Below are 22,688 nucleotides of genomic sequence, written 5' to 3' on the forward strand. Positions count from 1 at the left end.
AAGTAATTACACATTTAATTGAATCAGTCAGACAGACGGAGACATAGAGAGACAGACAGAGGGCAAACAAAAATCTGAGAAAGAAACCCCTTTAAAAATGTTACCATGTTTGAAATGAAACATCGCAAGGTGAAGCCATAATTCATCACCTTTCAAGTTGACGTCATGAGCGTGTTCCACACTTGAAATGACGTGCTTTTGGAGCTTGGAAGTATAATTTCCATTTAACGATCCGAGTTTGTTAAGTTTGAGCATATTTTCAACGTCAAACACCATGAAACTATATATATTTGGAATCAGAAAATGATAAGGAATAGATAGAAGTTGTTTTTAAGTGTCTTTTTTCATAAATAAAGATAGTGGTTATTTATCGGTTTTCTTCATTTTTAAGCATAATTATCAATACAAAACAACAAAACTATATAGTTTTAGATACAGGACCCAATAGGGAATACACCAATATAAATTTTCTGTTTCAAATATTAGTTTTTAAAAATTTGAAAAAATGACATATTTCGAACAAACATTTCAATAACAAAACTTTAAGTGACCAAGCTGAAATATAATCCCATAATCCGGCCTAGATCTGAGATTGTGTGATAAGAAATTCGATCAAATTAATGTAAAACTGTAACTGTGAAAGTGCTGCCTCGACCTTTTGGCAAACGGTAAAATATGACGTCATCAAACTGTCCTATCAATAAACGGAAAAACTTTCCATGAGAAAATCCAGTCAAAAATATCCATATCAAATTTCATAAAGATCCACTCAGTAGTTTTTGAGATATGATCTGCAGTGTGAAAAAAAACAATCTCACGCCCATAACGTAAACTCATTTGGTCGTGTTCTGCCGATACTATAATGTTTTTGTTTCCTAAAACACACTATGATAGTAGCCCTTCCCAATGTCTATGCTAAAACTGACTTGTCTGTGTTGTCAATGATTTTGCTACAGTGTGAGAACAAAAAATCTAAAAAATTTCACGCCCATAACGCTGTGACACGAAAACTCATTTGGTCGTGTTCTGCCGATACTATAATGTTTTTCTTTCTTAAAACACATTATAATAGTAGCCCTTCCCAAATGCAATGCAAAAAATGACTGGTCTGTGTTGTCAATGATTTTCTGCGAGAATGCGATCTATCTGTTTGTCGCAAAGACCGTGTGACACGAAAGTTATGAGCGGAAGACAAATCTGCTGAGTGCAATTACGTTTCAGAAGATAGTTGGTTAAAACAGTTTATCACTCAGACACGCAAAGGAACACTATAACTTTATTATTCAGGCCATATTTGCTTTCCTTTGTCATGTATGAAAGTACTGGCCTTGGTTGAAGAAAGCGACCTGTCGCTGTGCAACAAATTTGTCGCCATTTTCCGCCGTGTTTTGTAAATAAAACGTGTTTACTACCCACACATACAAAACGATGCTGTTGGTTCTTTTTATTTTCTTATTGTTTGATTCATGCTTTGCAGTTTAGTATGCTTTGTTTTCTTCTCAATTCAATGGATGGCTATAAAATAAGCATTTAAATGTGAAGGTGTTAAAATTACCCATGATCTGAGCTGTTCACATAAAAATAAAAAAAATTATTACAATTTTCAGATTTTTTATGACCAAAGTCATTCATTAATTTTTAAGCCACCAAACTGAAATGCAATACCGAAGTCCGGCCTTTGTCAAAGATTGCTTGGCCAAAATTTCAATCAATTTGACTGAAAAATGAGGGTGTGACAGTGCCGCCTCAACTTTTACAAAAAAACCGGATATGACGTCATCAAAGACATTTATCGAAAAAATGAAAACAAGTTTTGGGGATATTATACCCAGGAACTCTCATGTAACATTTCATAAAGATCGGTCCAGTAGTTTACTCTGAATCGCTCTACACACACACAGACAAACACACACACACACACACACACACACACACACACACACACAGACACACACACACACACACACACACACACACACACCACGACCCTCGTCTCGATTCCCCCCTCTACGTTAAAACATTTAGTCAAAACTTGACTAAATGTAAAAACAACTGCATCTACTATATACAGGGTGACCCCCCAAAAAAGAGTACCCAAACAAAACGTCATAAACGTCATAAATTGAACAAAAATAAAGCAATCTTCATTAAATTTATTTACACACACAAGTAGCCTCTGCATGATTTGCACAGAAAATGCTCCAAATTTTAGCGTTCTAGCTTGTCTTTGAGGAAAGTTATGCTCATATGCGGCGAGTTCAAGTTTGTTTGGGTCACCATGTAGAATTGGTTTCTGTGTGTGTGTGTTTGTGTTTGAGTGTGTGTGTGTGTGTGTGTGTGTGTGTGTGTGTGTGTGTGTGTGTGTGTGTGTGTGTGTGTGTGTGTGTGTGTGTGTGTGTGTGTGTGTGTGTGTGTGTGTGTGTGTGTGTGCAATTTTGGCAGAATTTGAAATACCAGAGAAAACACAAATCCCAATGTTTACCTGTTTCGCAGAACTGTCCCGAAAAGCCAGGAGGACAGATACAGTTGGTGGAACCAGAGCTAATATCACACACAGCGTTGTTAGTACACGGGCTGAACGAGCAGAGAACGACAGCTGGAACAACATAAATGTATCCTCAATTTGTATAACAAGCTTTCACGGATAACTGCAATCCAAATACTGCCCGCCACCATCTCTGAAACCTTCTCTTTCTCCCTATCTATGTCTCTCTTTGTGTGTGTGTGTGTGTGTGTGTGTGTGTGTGTGTGTGTGTGTGTGTGTGTGTGTGTGTGTGTGTGTGTGTGTGTGTGAGTGTGTGTGTGTGTGTGTGAGTGTGTGTGTGTGTGTGTGTGTGTGTGTGTGTGTCTATCTATCTGTCTGTTTCTTTTTCTCTCTTAAACGCATACACAAACACACACACACATATACACAAACACAAACACACACACACACTCACACACACTCACACACACACACATATGCACAAAAACACACACATGCACACACACACATATACACAAACACACACACACACACACACATATACACACACATACAAACACACACATACATACACACACACACACACACACACACACACAGACACACACAGAGACACACACACACACACACACACATCCCCCCACACACAATTATGTACACACACGATTGATAACCTGAACACATAATCATTAACATAAAAAAACGTCCGCGCTGGACCCGAGTACTCTTCAGACTGGCTCGCTCCCCCAGTATGAAAGTTTTTGTCTTGTGCACGTGGATTTAAAAAAAAAAAATAATAATATTTATTTATTTTACACAATTAAAAAAACTATTAGAGTAAAATAAAACATAAAAACGTACATAATAAACAATAGTAAACAAGAATTAAAAAAAAAAAAATAGACCGCCATGCCGGGAATCGAACCCGGATCACTTCGGCCACCAAGCCACCAACTCTGACAATTTTGCCAGTGAACTCAAATGCCTAGGGTGCTAAAATTAGGTCGCGCACCACGCGAAGTCAGTGGCACACGCACGCAAAGCCTGGTGTCGCTGGCTTGGCGGTTCTATGAGCCGAACCGCAGTTCTATCCCACCGCGAATTGCGCCCACCGCCAAGAGTCGTTTTTGTGGATTATTTGGCATTTAGGTCCCAGGTAACATTATGAAGTTTTAATACGATCAATCGGACCTATTATCAAGTTAGTGTATCAACTTTTGAACGAACTGCATTGACGGGCGCTGTGGCGGGGTGGTAAGACGTCGGCCTCCAAAGCGGAAGGTCGAGGGTTCGAATCCCGGCCGCGGGCGCCTGGTGGGTTAAGTGTGGAGATTTTTCCGATCTCCCAGGTCAACTTATGTGCAGACCTGCTAGTGGCTTATCCCCCTTCGTGTGTACACGCAAGCACAAGACCAAGTGCGCACGAAAAAGATCCTGTAATCAGAAACACGAAAATACCCAGCATGGTTCCTCCGAAAGCGGCGTATGGCTGCCTAAATGGCGGGGTAAAAACGGTCATACACGTAAAATTCCACTCGTGCAAAAACACGAAAGTACGTGGGAGTTTCAGCCCAGGAACGCAGAAGAAGAAGAACGAACTGCGCCCAGTAGTTTCCCAGCAATAAGCTGTTAAGTCGAGACAGACAGACACACAGATACACAGACACACAATTAAAGTCTGCTGGACCCTCCTACTGCGTACTCGGGGATGAAATCATGCACTTACCCCTTTCGCAGCGATCTCCTGTATACCCAGCAGTACACGAGCATGTGGAGGAAGTTCCCATGTTGTTACAAGTGCCGAAGTTCTGGCAGGGGTTACTGCTACAGGGGTTAATAGCTGTGAATCAAATTATGTACTTGTTGAAACGGGTTATGTAAGACAAAAACAAAAAAAACAACTGCATCTACTATATAGAATTGGCTTCTCTGTGTGTATGTGTGTGTGTGTGTGTGTGTGTGTGTGTGTGTGTTTGAGTGTGTGTGTGTGTGTGTGTGTGTGTGCGTGTGTGTTTTTGAGTGTGTGTGTGTGTGTGTGTGTGAGTGTGTGTGTGTGTGTGTGTGTGCGTGTGTGCGTGTGTGTGTTTGAGTGTGTGTGTGTGTGTGTGTGTGTGTGTGTGTGTGTGTGTGTTTGTTGTGTGTGTGTGTTTGTTGTGTGTGTGTGTGTGTGTGTGCAATTTTGACAGAACTTGAAGTACCAGAGAAAACACAAATCCCAATGTTTACCTGTTTCGCAGAACTGTCCCGAAAAGCCAGGAGGACAGATACAGTTGGTGGAACCAGAGCTAATATCACACACAGCGTTGTTAGTACACGGGCTGAACGAGCAGAGAACGACAGCTGGAACAACATAAATGTATCCTCAATTTGTATAACAAGCTTTCACGGATAACTGCAATCCAAATACTGCCCGCCACCATCTCTGAAACCTTCTCTTTCTCCCTATCTATGTCTCTCTTTGTGTGTGTGTGTGTGTGTGTGTGTGTGTGTGTGAGTGTGTGTGTGTGTATGTGTGTGTGTGTGTGTGTGTGTGTGAGTGTGTATGTGTGTGTGTCAGTGTGTGTGTGTGTGTGTGTGTGTGTGTGTGTCTATCTATCTGTCTGTTTCTTTTTCTCTCTTAAACGCATACACAAACACACACACACACACACATATACACAAACACAAACACACACACACACTCACACACACTCACACACATACACACATATGCACAAAAACACACACATGCACACACACATATACACAAACACACACACACACACACACATATACACACACATACAAACACACACATACATACACACACACACACACACACACACACACACACACACACACTGACACACACACACACACACACACTGACACACACATCCCCCCACACACAATTATGTACACACACGATTGATAACCTGAACACATAATCATTAACATAAAAAAACGTCCGCGCTGGACCCGAGTACTCTTCAGACTGGCTCGCTCCCCCAGTATGAAAGTTTTTGTCTTGTGCACGTGGATTTAAAAAAAAAAAACATAATAATATTTATTTATTTTACACAATTAAAAAAATTATTAGAGTAAAATAAAACATAAAAACGTACATAATAAACAATAGTAAACAAGAATTTTAAAAAAAAAAATAGACCGCCATGCCGGGAATCGAACCCGGATCACTTCGGCCACCAAGCCACCAACTCTGACAATTTTGCCAGTGAACTCAAATGCCTAGGGTGCTAAAATTAGGTCGCGCACCACGCGAAGTCAGTGGCACACGCACGCAAAGCCTGGTGTCGCTGGCTTGGCGGTTCTATGAGCCGAACCGCAGTTCTATCCCACCGCGAATTGCGCCCACCGCCAAGAGTCGTTTTTGTGGATTATTTGGCATTTAGGTCCCAGGTAACATTATGAAGTTTTAATACGATCAATCGGACCTATTATCAAGTTAGTGTATCAACTTTTGAACGAACTGCATTGACGGGCGCTGTGGCGGGGTGGTAAGACGTCGGCCTCCAAAGCGGAAGGTCGAGGGTTCGAATCCCGGCCGCGGGCGCCTGGTGGGTTAAGTGTGGAGATTTTTCCGATCTCCCAGGTCAACTTATGTGCAGACCTGCTAGTGGCTTATCCCCCTTCGTGTGTACACGCAAGCACAAGACCAAGTGCGCACGAAAAAGATCCTGTAATCAGAAACACGAAAATACCCAGCATGGTTCCTCCGAAAGCGGCGTATGGCTGCCTAAATGGCGGGGTAAAAACGGTCATACACGTAAAATTCCACTCGTGCAAAAACACGAAAGTACGTGGGAGTTTCAGCCCAGGAACGCAGAAGAAGAAGAAGAAGAACGAACTGCGCCCAGTAGTTTCCCAGCAATAAGCTGTTAAGTCGAGACAGACAGACACACAGATACACAGACACACAATTAAAGTCTGCTGGACCCTCCTACTGCGTACTCGGGGATGAAATCATGCACTTACCCCTTTCGCAGCGATCTCCTGTATACCCAGCAGTACACGAGCATGTGGAGGAAGTTCCCATGTTGTTACAAGTGCCGAAGTTCTGGCAGGGGTTACTGCTACAGGGGTTAATAGCTGTGAATCAAATTATGTACTTGTTGAAACGGGTTATGTAAGACAAAAACAAAAAAAACAACTGCATCTACTATATAGAATTGGCTTCTCTGTGTGTATGTGTGTGTGTGTGTGTGTGTGTGTGTGAGTGTGTGTGTGTGTGTGTGTGTGTGCGTGTGTGTTTTTGAGTGTGTGTGTGTGTGTGTGTGAGTGTGTGTGTGTGTGTGTGTGCGTGTGTGCGTGTGTGTGTTTGAGTGTGTGTGTGTGTGTGTGTGTGTGTGTTTGTTGTGTGTGTGTGTTTGTTGTGTGTGTGTGTGTGTGTGTGCAATTTTTGCAGAATTTGAGGGGCCAGAGAAAACACAAATCCCAATATTTACCTGTTTCGCAGACGTAAAGCCAGGAGGACAGATACAGTGTTGGTGGAACCAGAGCCAATATCACACACAGCGTTGTTAGTACACGGGCTGAACGAGCAGAGAACGACAGCTGGAACAACATAAATGTATCCTCAATTTGTATAACAAGCTTTCACGGATAACTGCAATCCAAATACTGCCCGCCACCATCTCTGAAACCTTCTCTTTCTCCCTATCTATGTCTCTCTTTGTGTGTGTGTGTGTGTGTGTGTGTGTGTGTGTGTGTGTGTGTGTGTGTGTGTGTGTGTATGTGTGTGTGTGTGTGTGTGTGTGTGTGTGTGTGAGTGTGTGTGTGTGTGTGTGAGTGTGTGTGTGTGTGTGTGTGTGTGTCTGTCTATCTATCTGTCTGTTTCTTTTTCTCTCTTAAACGCATACACAAACACACACACACATATACACAAACACAAACACACACACACACTCACACACACTCACACACATACACACATATGCACAAAAACACACACATGCACACACACATATACACAAACACACACACACACACACACATATACACACACATACAAACACACACATACATACACACACACACACACACACACACACAGACACACACAGAGACACACACACACACACACACACACACACACACACACACACATCCCCCCACACACAATTATGTACACACACGATTGATAACCTGAACACATAATCATTAACATAAAAAAACGTCCGCGCTGGACCCGAGTACTCTTCAGACTGGCTCGCTCCCCCAGTATGAAAGTTTTTGTCTTGTGCACGTGGATTTAAAAAAAAAAAAAAAAATATTTATTTATTTTACACAATTAAAAAAACTATTAGAGTAAAATAAAACATAAAAACGTACATAATAAACAATAGTAAACAAGAATTAAAAAAAAAAAATAGACCGCCATGCCGGGAATCGAACCCGGATCACTTCGGCCACCAAGCCACCAACTCTGACAATTTTGCCAGTGAACTCAAATGCCTAGGGTGCTAAAATTAGGTCGCGCACCACGCGAAGTCAGTGGCACACGCACGCAAAGCCTGGTGTCGCTGGCTTGGCGGTTCTATGAGCCGAACCGCAGTTCTATCCCACCGCGAATTGCGCCCACCGCCAAGAGTCGTTTTTGTGGATTATTTGGCATTTAGGTCCCAGGTAACATTATGAAGTTTTAATACGATCAATCGGACCTATTATCAAGTTAGTGTATCAACTTTTGAACGAACTGCATTGACGGGCGCTGTGGCGGGGTGGTAAGACGTCGGCCTCCAAAGCGGAAGGTCGAGGGTTCGAATCCCGGCCGCGGGCGCCTGGTGGGTTAAGTGTGGAGATTTTTCCGATCTCCCAGGTCAACTTATGTGCAGACCTGCTAGTGGCTTATCCCCCTTCGTGTGTACACGCAAGCACAAGACCAAGTGCGCACGAAAAAGATCCTGTAATCAGAAACACGAAAATACCCAGCATGGTTCCTCCGAAAGCGGCGTATGGCTGCCTAAATGGCGGGGTAAAAACGGTCATACACGTAAAATTCCACTCGTGCAAAAACACGAAAGTACGTGGGAGTTTCAGCCCAGGAACGCAGAAGAAGAAGAAGAAGAACGAACTGCGCCCAGTAGTTTCCCAGCAATAAGCTGTTAAGTCGAGACAGACAGACACACAGATACACAGACACACAATTAAAGTCTGCTGGACCCTCCTACTGCGTACTCGGGGATGAAATCATGCACTTACCCCTTTCGCAGCGATCTCCTGTATACCCAGCAGTACACGAGCATGTGGAGGAAGTTCCCATGTTGTTACAAGTGCCGAAGTTCTGGCAGGGGTTACTGCTACAGGGGTTAATAGCTGTGAATCAAATTATGTACTTGTTGAAACGGGTTATGTAAGACAAAAACAAAAAAAAACAACTGCATCTACTATATAGAATTGGCTTCTCTGTGTGTATGTGTGTGTGTGTGTGTGTGTGTGTGTGTGTGTGTGAGTGTGTGTGTGTGTGTGTGTGTGTGTGTGCGTGTGTGTTTTTGAGTGTGTGTGTGTGTGTGTGTGAGTGTGTGTGTGTCTGTGTGTGTGTGTGTGCGTGTGTGTGTTTGAGTGTGTGTGTGTGTGTGTTTGTTGTGTGTGTGTGTGTGTGTGTGCAATTTTGACAGAACTTGAAGTACCAGAGAAAACACAAATCCCAATGTTTACCTGTTTCGCAGAACTGTCCCGAAAAGCCAGGAGGACAGATACAGTTGGTGGAACCAGAGCTAATATCACACACAGCGTTGTTAGTACACGGGCTGAACGAGCAGAGAACGACAGCTGGAACAACATAAATGTATCCTCGATTTGTATAACAAGCTTTCACGGATAACTGCAATCCAAATACTGCCCGCCACCATCTCTGAAACCTTCTCTTTCTCCCTATCTATGTCTCTCTTTGTGTGTGTGTGTGTGTGTGTGTGTGTGTGTGTGTGTGTGTGTGAGTGTGTGTGGGTGTGTGTGTGTGTGTGTGAGTGTGTGTTTGTGTGTGTGTGTGTGTGTGTGTGTGTGTGTGTGTCTATCTATCTGTCTGTTTCTTTTTCTCTCTTAAACGCATACACAAACACACACACACACATATACACAAACACAAACACACACACACACTCACACACACACACACATACACACATATGCACAAAAACACAAACATGCACACACACACATATACACAAACACACACACATACACACATAGGTGGTTTTACAGTCATTTGGGGTCGGCTGTGTATCAAAATGCCATCTTGCTCAAAACACAGGCATTTGGGGTCTCTTTTGTTTTAAGTGTTAGAAAGTTTCTTAAAACTTCAATGAGCGTTAAATGCCATTTTAAAGTGTGAAAACTCATTTCAGGAGGTTATTACATAAAATGCAACCTCCAGCGTGATTTTTAGAAAAACAGACATTTGGGGACGATGTTTGCTGTACAGCAGTGAAATGGGGACGTATGTGTACACAAAGTGCAGAGCTAGAATTACGTTATCGGTGCTATGAATGTTTTAGGTGTTAGAAAGTTTGTTAAAACTTCAATGAGCGTTAAATGCCATTCTAAAGTGTCAAAACTCATTTCAGGAGGTTATTACATAAAATGCAACCTCCAGCGTGATTTTTTAGAAACAAACAGGTATTTGGGGACGATGTTTGCTGTACAGCAGTGAAATGGGGACGTCCAAAAGTGCAGAGCTCCCGCAGAGCTATATGAATGGTTTCATCACATACATGGCGCTAGGCGACATATGTTGTGAAAAATTTTACAAATCACGTTTTTGCGCCCGATATTTTCTTGTCATCTCCAAAGTCAAGGGACAAACACGAAATTCCTTGACTTTTGGGGTAGCGCGACTCTGTTAATTTTAGGAATTAAAAAAAAAAAAATTAATTACTAGGATGTCCCATCGTTGCGAAATTCCGGTCGCTTCCTCCGAGTGGAAAGCTAGCAGTGACAGAGTCGCACTACCCCAAGTCAAGGGATCTATTAGTCCTGTTTCGCCGTTATCCCAATTCGCCCCCATCCCATTTTGGCGACATTTCTCAGGCCTAGTGTCATTTTACCACCATATCATGTACCAATAGCCCCACATCCTATTTTGGCGCAATCCCGTTTGGCCGTTAGCCCATTTCGCCCCATCCCATTTTGGCGACATTTTACAGGCCAAGTGTCATTTTACCACCATGTCATGTACCATTAGCTCCACGTCCCATTTTGGCGCAATCCCGTTTGGCCGTTAGCCCATTTCGCCCCCATCCCATTTTTGCGACATTTTACAGGCCAAGTGTCATTTTACCACCATGTCATGTAACATTAGCTCCACGTCCCATTTTGGCGCAATCCCGTTTGGCCGTTATCCCATTTTGCCCCCATCCCATTTTTGCGACATTTTACAGGCCAAGTGTCATTTTACCACCATGTCATGTAACATTAGCTCCACGTCCCATTTTGGCGCAATCCCGTTTGGCCGTTATCCCATTTTGCCCCCATCCCATTTTTGCGACATTTCATAGGCCATGTGTCATTTTACATGCCATTCTAAAGTGTCAAAACTCATTTCAGGAGGTTATTACATAAAATGCAACCTCCAGCGTGATTTTTTTAGAAACAAACAGGTATTTGGGGACGATGTTTGCTGTACAGCAGTGAAATGGGGACGTCCAAAAGTGCAGAGCTCCCGCAGAGCTATATGAATGGTTTCATCACATACATGGCGCTAGGCGACATATGTTGTGAAAAATTTTACAAATCACGTTTTTGCGCACGATATTTTCTTGTCATCTCCAAAGTCAAGGGACAAACACGAAATTCCTTGACTTTTGGGGTAGCGCGACTCTGTTAATTTTAGGAATTAAAAAAAAAAAAATTAATTACTAGGATGTCCCATCGTTGCGAAATTCCGGTCGCTTCCTCCGAGTGGAAAGCTAGCAGTGACAGAGTCGCACTACCCCAAGTCAAGGGATCTATTAGTCCTGTTTCGCCGTTATCCCAATTCGCCCCCATCCCATTTTGGCGACATTTCTCAGGCCTAGTGTCATTTTACCACCATATCATGTACCAATAGCCCCACATCCTATTTTGGCGCAATCCCGTTTGGCCGTTAACCCATTTCGCCCCATCCCATTTTGGCGACATTTTACAGGCCAAGTGTCATTTTACCACCATGTCATGTACCATTAGCTCCACTTCCCATTTTGGCGCAATCCCGTTTCGCCGTTATCCCATTTTGCCCCATCCCATTTTTGCGACATTTCATAGGCCATGTGTCATTTTACCACCGTGTCAAACCACTAGCGCCACATTCCATTTTGTCGCCATGCCGTTTTGCCGTCATCCCATTTTGCCGCCATCTCTATTTCGCGACATTTTGGATTGTGGCAAAAATGGAATTTGGCCTAAACGGAATGTCTTCCTAGTTGAATAACGCAGTATAGTAGTATAGTGAGGCTTGGCAAGAAGAATAAATAAAAAATGTGATGGCGGCCAAATGGGATGGTGTCAAAATGGGATGACGTGCTATTGTTATGACACGGTAGTAAAATGACGCTTGGCTTGTGAAATGTCGCGACAATGGGATGGGGGATAAATGGAATACGGTGAAACGGCATGGCGGCCAAATGGGATATGGTGTCAAAATGGGATGTCGCGCTATTGTTATGACATGTTAGTAAAATGCCCTGTCACGTAGTCTCAATCCAAATTGGAAATCCATAGCATCTTCATTATAATCATCCTCATCTCATTATTCATCCAAAATTATAAATTTTATAAAATGACGCTTGGCTTGTGAAATGTCGCGAAAATGGGATAGGGAAAAAATGGGACGGCGGCAAAATGGGATTGCACCAAAATGGGATGTGGATCAGCCACTAGATTTCCAATTTTAAAGTCTTAGGTATGACCCGGTGTGACGTTTTCATCTTTCGCCGTGTTGATATTTCGATTTTCGGCCTCGTTGATCTAGTATAAACTCTACACTGAACAAAAAAAACACCCTTCGATAGTACTGATGAGCGACCTTGTGTACCTTACATTCATGGGGCCAAATTTGTCCAACCAATTATTTTATTTAACTTAGAAATTTGATTCATCCTAAAATGTTTCCCTTCTTACTCAAGGGACGTAACCACTCGGTACACGTTTTCGAAGAATTCGATTTTGGGAGTGAAATCTATTTAATTTCACAACCAATTTTTTTCACATGCAAGAAACTGACATGCTTTTCGTCCATAAATAATTTCTCTTCTTAATTTTACCAGGAAACAACATTTCGGTCTCGAGTAAATATCGAGGGGGAAATATGTACACAGGCGAAAGATGAAATCGTGACACCGGCCGAGGTTCAAACCCACGACCTCCCGATCACGGGGCGGACGCCTTACCACTAAGCTAATCGTGCCGGTTTACCCTTGAGTGACAGACGGACAGACAAAAGAATATACAGACAGACCGTAATTAACACAAACACACACACTCAGCAGAGCAAAGCGGTATAACACACAAACTCAGCAGAGCAAGGCAGTATTACACACACAGACTCTGCAGAGCAACTAAGTCGGTGACACACAGACACAGTTATTTGGGGACGATGTTTGCTGTATAGCAGTGAAATGGGGACGTCCAAAAACCGATAGCTCTGCGCTGTGCTATGAATGGTTTCATCAGTTACATATGGCGCTAGGCGACATAAGAGTATTTCCAATCCAGTCAGTAGCTAGCATTCACGACCCTGACAACGGATGGTTTGAGTCTGATTTATGAGAATGAGAATGAGGGAGAGAGAGTTGTATTAAATTGAATTGAATTAAATTGAATTGAATTTATCTTTCTCTTAACACTGTAACAGAACAAGAAATGCTAAAATGTTTGTTTTCCATCCCGCCCTCGCCCATTGAGTTGAAATAGAAGTTAACCACATTATGTTTGAAAATGTTCCAGTGCTTTATGTACAATAATGTTTCAATACAATCATAGTGTATTAACATTTTACCAGTATCAGCTGCAAAATAGAAGTAGTGCTTTACAAGTTTCGAAAGAGAAACAGCATGTAATGATACGTAAATGGTGTACAGCAGTGAATTGGGGACTGTTTCCCAAACAGCAGTCAGATGGGGTCTGGTTGTTGTACAGCAGTCATTTGGAGGCACAAGCTAAAACTGCTTCAGAGATGTGTGTTTTTCATTGGCTTTGATCTCCGCTGAGAGGGAGAGAGTCAGAAAGAGCGACATAGACAGATAGACAGAGACAGAGAGACAGACCGAGACAACAAAGGAGAGGTTAAGGACACCCCCTTACCCTTGAGTGACAGACGGACAGACAAAAGAATATACAGACAGACAGACCGTAATTAACACAAACACACTCAGCAGAGCAAAGCGGTATAACACAAACTCTGCAGCAAGGCAGTATTACACAAACAAGCTCTGAAAATTAAAAATATAAAAATTAGTATCAAAATTAAATTTTCCAAATCAATTTAAAAACACTTTCATCTTATTCCTTATCGGTTCTTGATTCCAAAAACGTATAGATATGATATGTTTGGATTAAAAACACGCTCACAAAGTTAAAACGAATAGAGGTACAGAAAAGCGTGCTATCCTTCTCAGCGCAACTACTACCCCGCTCTTCTTGTCAATTTCACTGCCTTTGCCGTGAGCGGTGGCTGGCGATGCTACGAGTATACGGTCTTGCTGCGTTGCATTGCGTTCAGTTTCATTCTGTGAGTTCGACAGCTACTTGACTAAATGTTGTATTTTCGCCTTACGCGACTTGTTGACTCACATGCGAAGCAAAAGTGAGTCTATGTACTCACCCGAGTCGTCCGTCCGTCCGTCCGTCCGGACGTCCGTCCGTCCGGACGTCCGTCCGTCCGGCCGTCCGGAAAACTTTAACGTTGGATATTTCTTGGACACTTTTCAGTCTATCAGTACCAAATTTGGCAAGATGGTGTATGATGACAAGGCCCCAAAAAACATACATAGCATCTTGACCTTGCTTCAAGGTCAAGGTCGCAGGGGCCATAAATGTTGCCTAAAAAACAGCTATTGTTCTCATTTTCCCCATTTTCTCTGAAGTTTTTGAGATTGAATACCTCACCTATATATGATATATAGAGCAAAGTAAGCCCCATCTTTTGATACCAGTTTGGTTTACCTTGCTTCAAGGTCAAGGTCACAGGAGCTCTTCAAAGTTGGATTGTATACATATTTTGAAGTGACCTTGACCCTGAACTATGGAAGATAACTGTTTCAAACTTAAAAATTATGTGGGGCACATGTTATGCTTTCATCATGAGACACATTTGGTCACATATGATCAAGGTCAAGGTCACTTTGACCCTTATGAAATGTGACCAAAATAAGGTAGTGAACCACTAAAAGTGACCATATCTCATGGTAGAAAGAGCCAATAAGCACCATTGTACTTCCTATGTCTTGAATGAACAGCTTTGTGTTGCATGACCTTGGATGACCTTCACCTTGGGTCAAGGTCACATTGTATTTTGGTAGGAAAAATGTCTAAAGCAGTTCTTAGTGTATGATGTCATTACTAGGTTTAGTTATTTGACCTTGACCCTGAAGGTCAAGGTCGTGTAAAGGTCAAGGTCAAGCATGTGAGTCGTATGGGCTTTGCCCTTCTTGTTTTTGTTTTGTTTTAATAAACTGAGAGAGTAAGAAAAAGACAAAAAGAGAGACAGAGCTAGAAATACAGAGAGACAGACAGAGAGACGGACCGACCGACAGAATTAGTGCGAGATAGAGATAGAGAGACACACAAACAGGGACAGACAGACAGAGACCGACATTTTGAGAAGAATGAAGAGAAAACCAGCAGTATTATATGCATAGTCTTAAGCTGTGTTTCCATATCGCGACGCGATGGCAGCACGATAGTTGCGGCGAGGTGGCGGCAGCGTCAAAACCGATCGCAACAGTAATATCAAAGAACGCATGTTTCCATATGTGCGACGCGACGGATGCTTCATCTGGGGATTTAATCAAGTTTGAGTGAATCTTTCTTGAAGGTTTTTCTTTGTATTCATAAATTATGAGTAATCTAAGCTTAATTAGTTTGGACAACATTTTGGATGAAATTATTGCTGCTGCAGGAACATTGAATTGGCAAGTCTGTAACAGTAATCGTCTCTCTGACCCACCCCCCCCCCCCCCCTTGCTTGCTGAAAAATAAAATTAACTCTCTTCCCGTCCTCTGTCACATCCTCTGATTCTTTTGCTGTATCTTTTCCTCTTTTTTTGGTAAAAATTGTATCTTGTCTGTCTTACATTTATAACAAGGGGATAAGCGATTCTCTGACCTTGACATAACGTGAAATAATAATTCCTATCTAGATGTACATATTTATAACCACATTTAATATAAGCTTAGCTTATTGTGTGGTTACAAATGTTTATATCGCATATATTATATGCAAGTTATCCAAAGAATGAAATTGTTTTGAGACCTATAGCACCGTTAGTTTGTCAGAACAGGAGGTGGTCCATATCAGGCAGTTGTCCATGTTAGGCTATTTTCCCTTACGACCAGGGTGTGCTTATTGCGTGTCTTATGAGAAACAGACCGCGTGCAGAAACACACACACACTATGATGTGTTGTCGTATTATTTTTGCTTTGGTCAATCGTAGGACCCTATTCTGAGGTCTCAATATTTTCCCACGGTCTTCCCAACGCATGCGATGTCACTTTCCATTGAGCGTTTTTGCCACCATTTGGCAAGGAGTTATCAGCTGAGATAAAACGACTGTAAGTAGAACGCGAAAATCACACCTGGACTCGATCCGACCGACTGGTTCTTGTATACGCAAGAGCACTTGATAGTCTCTGCCGCGGATCATAAAATCGTATAATCTGCTGATTTTCGCATCCCGAATCTACTCAGCTTCGTCCCAATAGGCCCACTTAAAACATCACACGCGGAATTTAAATTAGCTAAGATGGACAACTGGACACCACATGTGAGAACCACGCACCAAGACATTGTCAGCATTGAGAGAATGTTTTCACGGAATTGTTTCACGATTCTGTGACACTGTTATATTGCGGGGTTATGATATTTTCTTCGTTTCTGATTTGAATTCATGTAAATGAAATCAAGTTAAAATTAAACACTATTGTTTTTTTTAGAAACCAATGCGGACCCTGAAAGAAATAACGTTTCACTCAGATAAATTTTATCCAGCCTGTCACGTTTTTCATTTATACATTTTGACAGAAAAAAGAAAATAACAAAAGAAAAATTAACACATCTGTGTGGGATTAAAATCAAACGTCGATTTGTGTTACTAAAGTTACTGACCACCATGTGCATGCGAACATTTGCTGCCCCCCCCCCCCCCCCCCCACATCGTAATCGTATCGGCTCTGTCTCATTTTGCCCACCACCCCTCCACCTCTCCCCAGGACCCCCCCCCACCTTCCTTTTCAGTAAATAGCCCTTCAGTCGGAGCGGCAGTTGTCGCCACGCATCAGACTTTTTTTGAATAATTATGTGCGGTTTTTAGTATCTCCTTTACAAAGCTGATCTGATAATTAACTATCTTTTTTTTTTGCAAGCAAACGACAAATTCGCCTCAAAAAATGTTATTGACAGTGCATATAGAAAAGGTAGCAAAAAAACTTGCGGGGACAAAGTGGGCGAGGGAGAGCCTGGGTGGTCAAACGGGGGCTGTGCCATGCCATATGTCACCTGCTGGTTAAACGAAAGGTTTAAAGGAACAGATATCGCACACAATATTTTGATCTTTTGATCAGTCAACCATCAATTTTGTACATCAACCCCAACAGTGTTGTTGTCCAAAAATAAAAGAATTGCATTCTGTCCTCAAACTGAACGGTAGTTCAAAGTTAAAGGGATATTGACCAAAGTGCTTTTGAGGAACAATAAAACACTCTCCCCAAAATAAACACGCAAAAAAACACCCCACACAAATAAATAAATAAAGAAAGAAGCAAAACAGATTTACAAGGAAATTAATTATGTTCATGGTATGCTAGCGCTGTTTTTATTTTATTGTATAATAAGCATGCTGATACCGGGATGCAGTATACGTTAAATGTAAATGATATAATGCTGACTATCTAAATGTGAATCAAAAAACAAGAAAGGTAGGTTTTTTAATTTTTTTTTTAATTTAAATGTGAACCAGAAAAGATGCATTTCTTTTAAATTGATGGCGCCGTCAAAAACAAAAACTAAATTCTTGGTTACAAAATCAAATGAATCTTAGTAGTCGATAGTTTAGTACTATTTGTCACTTTATTAGAGGTGGTTTGACTGAGTTGCCGACTTCTCCGCTTTAATTCCTTTTCAGTTTTATCTGTACACTCTTTGTTTTCATGCGATACGTGTAACACTTTTCCCGACCTCGCACATGATGGACAGCATTCATTGGAGCGATATGTTTTCACCGGGTTTTCGCAAAATTGTATTTCATGCCACGCTATTATCGATTACCTCAAATTAAAAAAGAAACAAAGAAAAACTCCGGACAAGCGCACAAGGTAGAACCAGCGGTCAGTGCATGGGACTGCAAAAGTGCACGTGTGCGTATGCGTGTGAATACATTTTTTTTTTTAAACTAGTTAGTGTCAATATCGATCGAATGTCATTTCGATCACGTTTCAGTTTAGCGGACAAGCGTAATCGGATTCAACATACGCATACACACTCACATAGTCGGAAGAGTCGTCGAACAGGGAAAAAAATGACAAAGTAAAATATTGTAAATTGAAAAATGTTTGTGTAATTTTGCGATGAGACAGAGACAATCTGGGAAGGAAGTTTATACCCAAGTAATACTATCGAACGGGTTAGTCCGTAAGCTGCGGACAAATATTCTTACTCAAAGAGAAAAATGAAACAGGATTTTTTCAGTAAATGTAAGCTTACAGGGCTGCCGATGGGGAAAGACTGAACCACCTAAACAAATAGCAGTTCACATCGGTTGATGATTCTTCAGTCCCACAGAACTTCGGTCCATTAGGAAGTAGCCCTGTTGATTTGCTAGATTAACATCACATCGCTACCCGAACCGATTTTTATTGAAAATAAACACTTTTTTAAGCTCAGATATAATTTATCTGTAAGTTACATCACGTCTACAGTCGTTGACACAATCTAAAAACTCTATCAAATTACTCCGCCAAAGTTCCGACAAACTTACTACACATATATGCGTCGTCTGCATGTGTTGCGCGCGCAGTCCGGGGCGTGGCTTATTAAAAAAAAATAAAAAAAAAACCGTATTAGTCTTTTTTTTTTTTAAGAGTTAAATTCAGATAGCACTTCATTTGGACAGCCTTGAGAAAACGGCCGTACAATACGTGTATATCTTCTTTTATCGAGAAGGAGATTAACAGCGGTGGGGTTTCAGTCATGCTTTCTAACGCCAGCTTCAATTTCAGATAATGTTAGGAGATTTCAAAATGCAAGGGGGTGGGGGTATAGAGTGGGGGGGGGGGGGGGTATTTTCTCTGAATCGTTTATAAGGAAGGAATGTGTTTTTTAGACCCCAATCGTCAATGTTGAAGGTCCGGTATTAAAACTTGCCCAGTGTCTGACAAAATTAGACTCAGTTTAAAATTACCCTTGACAATTTGTGCGTGAGACAGACTGATTGCCGAACGGAAAATGGAATCACTCATGTGGCGCAGTGAAGTGTAGCCAAGTACCTGCTATGTCCTTCAGCAGAAGTGGCGGAGTGCCTGTCATCTGTTTCTCATTTAGTGGCCTCACAGTGGCCGAAGATTGGATTTGATGTGACTTTTAGTACACACTTGTGAGCGTGATCTGGTAATTTCCCTTCGCTTGCGTCTGACTTTCCCGTCTTAAGCTAACATACGAGAACAAACATAATATGCAAAAGGATCGACCTCCTTGCATGAAAAGTCAACAACACTTTGTTATTTTCTCATTGTATAGAAACCTAAAATGTGACAGCAGCCCACAGGGTTATCTGTGTTCGTACACGCCGAAGTCTGTTCACTCGAAATCGTTCTGACAATTATGTTTTATGTTCAAAGATATGTTTAAATTCAAATTCCAACGACAAAAAAAAAGAGAGATAGAGAGAGAGAGAGAGAGAGAGAGAGAGAGAGACAGACAGACAGACAGACAGACAGACAGACAGAGAGACAGACAGACAGACAGACAGAGAGACAGACAGAGAGACAGACACAGAGACAGACAGACAGACAGACAGACAGACAGACAGACAGACAGACAGACAGACACAGACAGACACAGACAGAGAGAGACAGAATCAAATGTAAAGCGAACTGTTTAAACCTGTTGCGATAATTAATGTACAGTTCTGTAAAAATAAACTGTACTCTTAGTGCCCGACCCGACTCCCCAAACCTACGTCGCGGTTATCTGACGCTCTCTCTACGTCGTGCCTCTGCGTGCCTCCATTACAGAGAAATGGAAGGTGAAAATCTTTGTGTCAGTTTGACTCTTGATTTTAAACAAGTCGCGTAAGGCGAAAATACAACATTTAGTCAAGGTGTCGAACTCACAGAATGAAACTGAACGCTATGCAATTTTTCAGCAAGACCGTATACTCGTAGCATCGTCAGTCCACCGCTCATGGCAAAGGCACTGAAATTGACAAGAAGAGCGGGGTAGTAGTTGCGCTGAGAAGGATAGCACGCTTTTCTGTACCTCTCTTCGTTTTAACTTTCTGAGCGTGTTTTTAATCCAAACATATCATATCTATATGTTTTTGGAATCAGGAACCGACAAGGAATAAGATGAAAGTGTTTTTAAATTGATTTCGAAAATTTAATTTTGATCATAATTTTTGTAATTTTAATTTTCAGAGCTTGTTTTTAATCCAAATATAACATATTTATATGTTTTTTTAATCAGAAAATGATGAAGAATCAGATGAACGTAAATTTGAATCGTTTTATAAAAAAAAATAGGCCTATTTTTTTTTACAATTTTCAGATTTTTAATGACCAAAGTCATTAATTAATTTTTAAGCCACAAAGCTGAAATGCAATACCGAAGTCCGGGCTGTAAAAGTTGTTTCAATTTGTTTCCATTTAAAACGTCCGCTACTGGCACCTCAGTCGGACCATACATAACACTCTGAGAAGTAACCAAAGTGTTTTCTTTTAAAGTAATTTGTAACTCTCCGCTCCGCACGCCAACCAAAACAATTCCTGGGAGACGCCTACATCGTTCGGAAAAAAAACCCACAAAAAACTGTTCCGAGCCAGGACTGAACTAGAAAGGGTTTCCATGACCACGGACGTAGCTTTGTGCCGAGGCTGATCACGTGGTCAGGTTGACCAATGGCAACGCGACCCTTTTACGGCCTCTCTATTGTCCAATGTGTGTACTCTATGACCCCTTGAAAACTTCAGCGATTGGTGTGAAGTGTACTCTTTAGAGAGGATGAGTTCAGCGGTTAATTGCTTTTAACATACTTACCTGAACAGGTTATAGGCCATTATCTCGAGATGCCTTGCTTTCGGCAACAGTTCTTTGAATCCCTCCCTCCCTCTCTCCATCTTCTCTCTACCAGTCTGTTTCTCTCTTTGTTTCTCTCTCTTTTTCACACTTTTCAACCATTAACTATTCATATTCATTTGCATAATGTAGAGCAGTCCCTAATTGGGCGACAGTTGGCTGTTAAAAGGAAAACACATAAAACAAACCAAAAAAGAACACTTTTGTAAGCTTACTACATTACTTTTGAAAAAAACCATCATTGGGTTCATTTCGCGTCATTTTGCTTTCGTCAACAGGAAAGTTTTTGTAATGCCTCTCTCCACCTCCCCATATGCTCCCCTCCCCCATTTCTGTCTCTGTTTTTTACATTTAGTCAAGTTTTGACTAAATGTTTTAACGTAGAGGGGGAATCGAGACAAGGGTCGTGGTGAATGTGCGTGCGTGCGTGTGTGCGTGTGTGTGTGTGTCTGTGTGTGTGTGTAGAGCGATTCAGACTAAACTACTGGACCGATCTTTATGAAATTTGACATGAGAGTTCCTGGGTAGGAAATCCCCAGACCTTTTTTCCCATTTTTTTGATAAATGTCTTTTATGACGTCATATCCGGCTTTTCGTGAAAGTTGAGGCGGCACTGTCACGCTCTCATTTTTCAACCAAATTGGTTGAAATTTTGGTCAAGTAATCTTTGACAAAGCCCGGACTTCGGTATTGCATTTCAGCTTGGTGGCTTAAAAATTAATTAATGACTTTGGTCATTAAAAATCGGAAAATTGTAAAAAAAAATAAAAATTTATAAAACGATCCACATTTATGTTTATCTTATTCTCCATCACTTTCTGATTCCAAAAACATATAAATATGTTATATTTGGATTAAAAAAAAGCTCTGAAAATTAAATATATAAAAATTATTATCAAAATTAAGTTGTCCAAATCAATGTAAAAACACTTTCACCTTATTCCTTGTCGGTTCCTGATTCCAAAAACATATAGATATGATATGTTTGGATTAAAAACACGCTCAGAAAGTTAAAACAAAGAGAGGTACAGAAAAGCGTGCTATGCTTCTTAGCGCAACTACTACCCCGCTCTTCTTGTCAATTTCACTGACTTTGCCATGAGCGGTGGACTGACGATGCTACGAGTATACGGTCTTGCTGAAAAATGGCATTGCGTTCAGTTTCATTCTGTGAGTTCGACAGCTACTTGACTAAATGTTGTATTTTCGCCTTACGCGACTTGTTTACATTTAGTCAAGTTTTGACTAAATGTTTTAACGTAGAGGGGGTAATCGAGACGAGGGTCGTGGTGTGTGTGTGTGTGTGTGTGTGTGTGTCTGTGTCTGAGTCTGTATGTGCGTGTGTGTGTGTAGAGCGATTCAGACCAAACTACTGGACCGATCTTTATGAAATTTGACATGAGAGTTCCTGGGTAGGAAATCCCTGGACATTTTGTTCATTTTTTTTGATAAATGTCTTTGATGACGTCATATCCGGCTTTTCCTGAAAGTTGAGGCGGCACTGTCACGCCCTCAGTTTTGGTTGAAATTTTGGTCAAGTAATGTTCGACAAAGCCCGGACTTCGGTATTGCATTTCAGCTTGGTGGCTAAAAAATTAATTAATGACTTTGGTCATTAAAAATCTGAAAATTGTAAACAAAATATTTTTTTTATAAAACGATCCAAATTTACGTTCATCTTATTCTCCATCATGTTCTGATTCCAAAAACATATATAATATGTT

At 41.4% G+C, this 22,688-nt stretch overlaps 1 protein-coding gene across 1 annotated transcript in view; it reads right to left on the reverse strand.

The window, feature by feature from the left end:
- LOC138977231 (fibropellin-1-like) overlaps positions 1 to 22,688 on the reverse strand; it is a 70,976-nt gene that overhangs the window by 27,578 nt on the left and 20,710 nt on the right. The window contains exons 4-10 of the mRNA XM_070350137.1: positions 9,143 to 9,256; positions 8,687 to 8,800; positions 6,944 to 7,039; positions 6,461 to 6,574; positions 4,712 to 4,825; positions 4,212 to 4,325; positions 2,483 to 2,596 (exon numbers count right to left, since the gene is read on the reverse strand). Of these exons, the coding sequence (XP_070206238.1) occupies positions 2,483 to 2,596; positions 4,212 to 4,325; positions 4,712 to 4,825; positions 6,461 to 6,574; positions 6,944 to 7,039; positions 8,687 to 8,800; positions 9,143 to 9,256 (780 nt within the window). The remainder of the gene's footprint in view (positions 1 to 2,482; positions 2,597 to 4,211; positions 4,326 to 4,711; positions 4,826 to 6,460; positions 6,575 to 6,943; positions 7,040 to 8,686; positions 8,801 to 9,142; positions 9,257 to 22,688) is intronic.

The sequence above is a fragment of the Littorina saxatilis genome, linkage group LG9, assembly GCF_037325665.1.
Source record: "Littorina saxatilis isolate snail1 linkage group LG9, US_GU_Lsax_2.0, whole genome shotgun sequence".
Lineage (NCBI taxonomy): Eukaryota > Metazoa > Mollusca > Gastropoda > Littorinimorpha > Littorinidae > Littorina > Littorina saxatilis.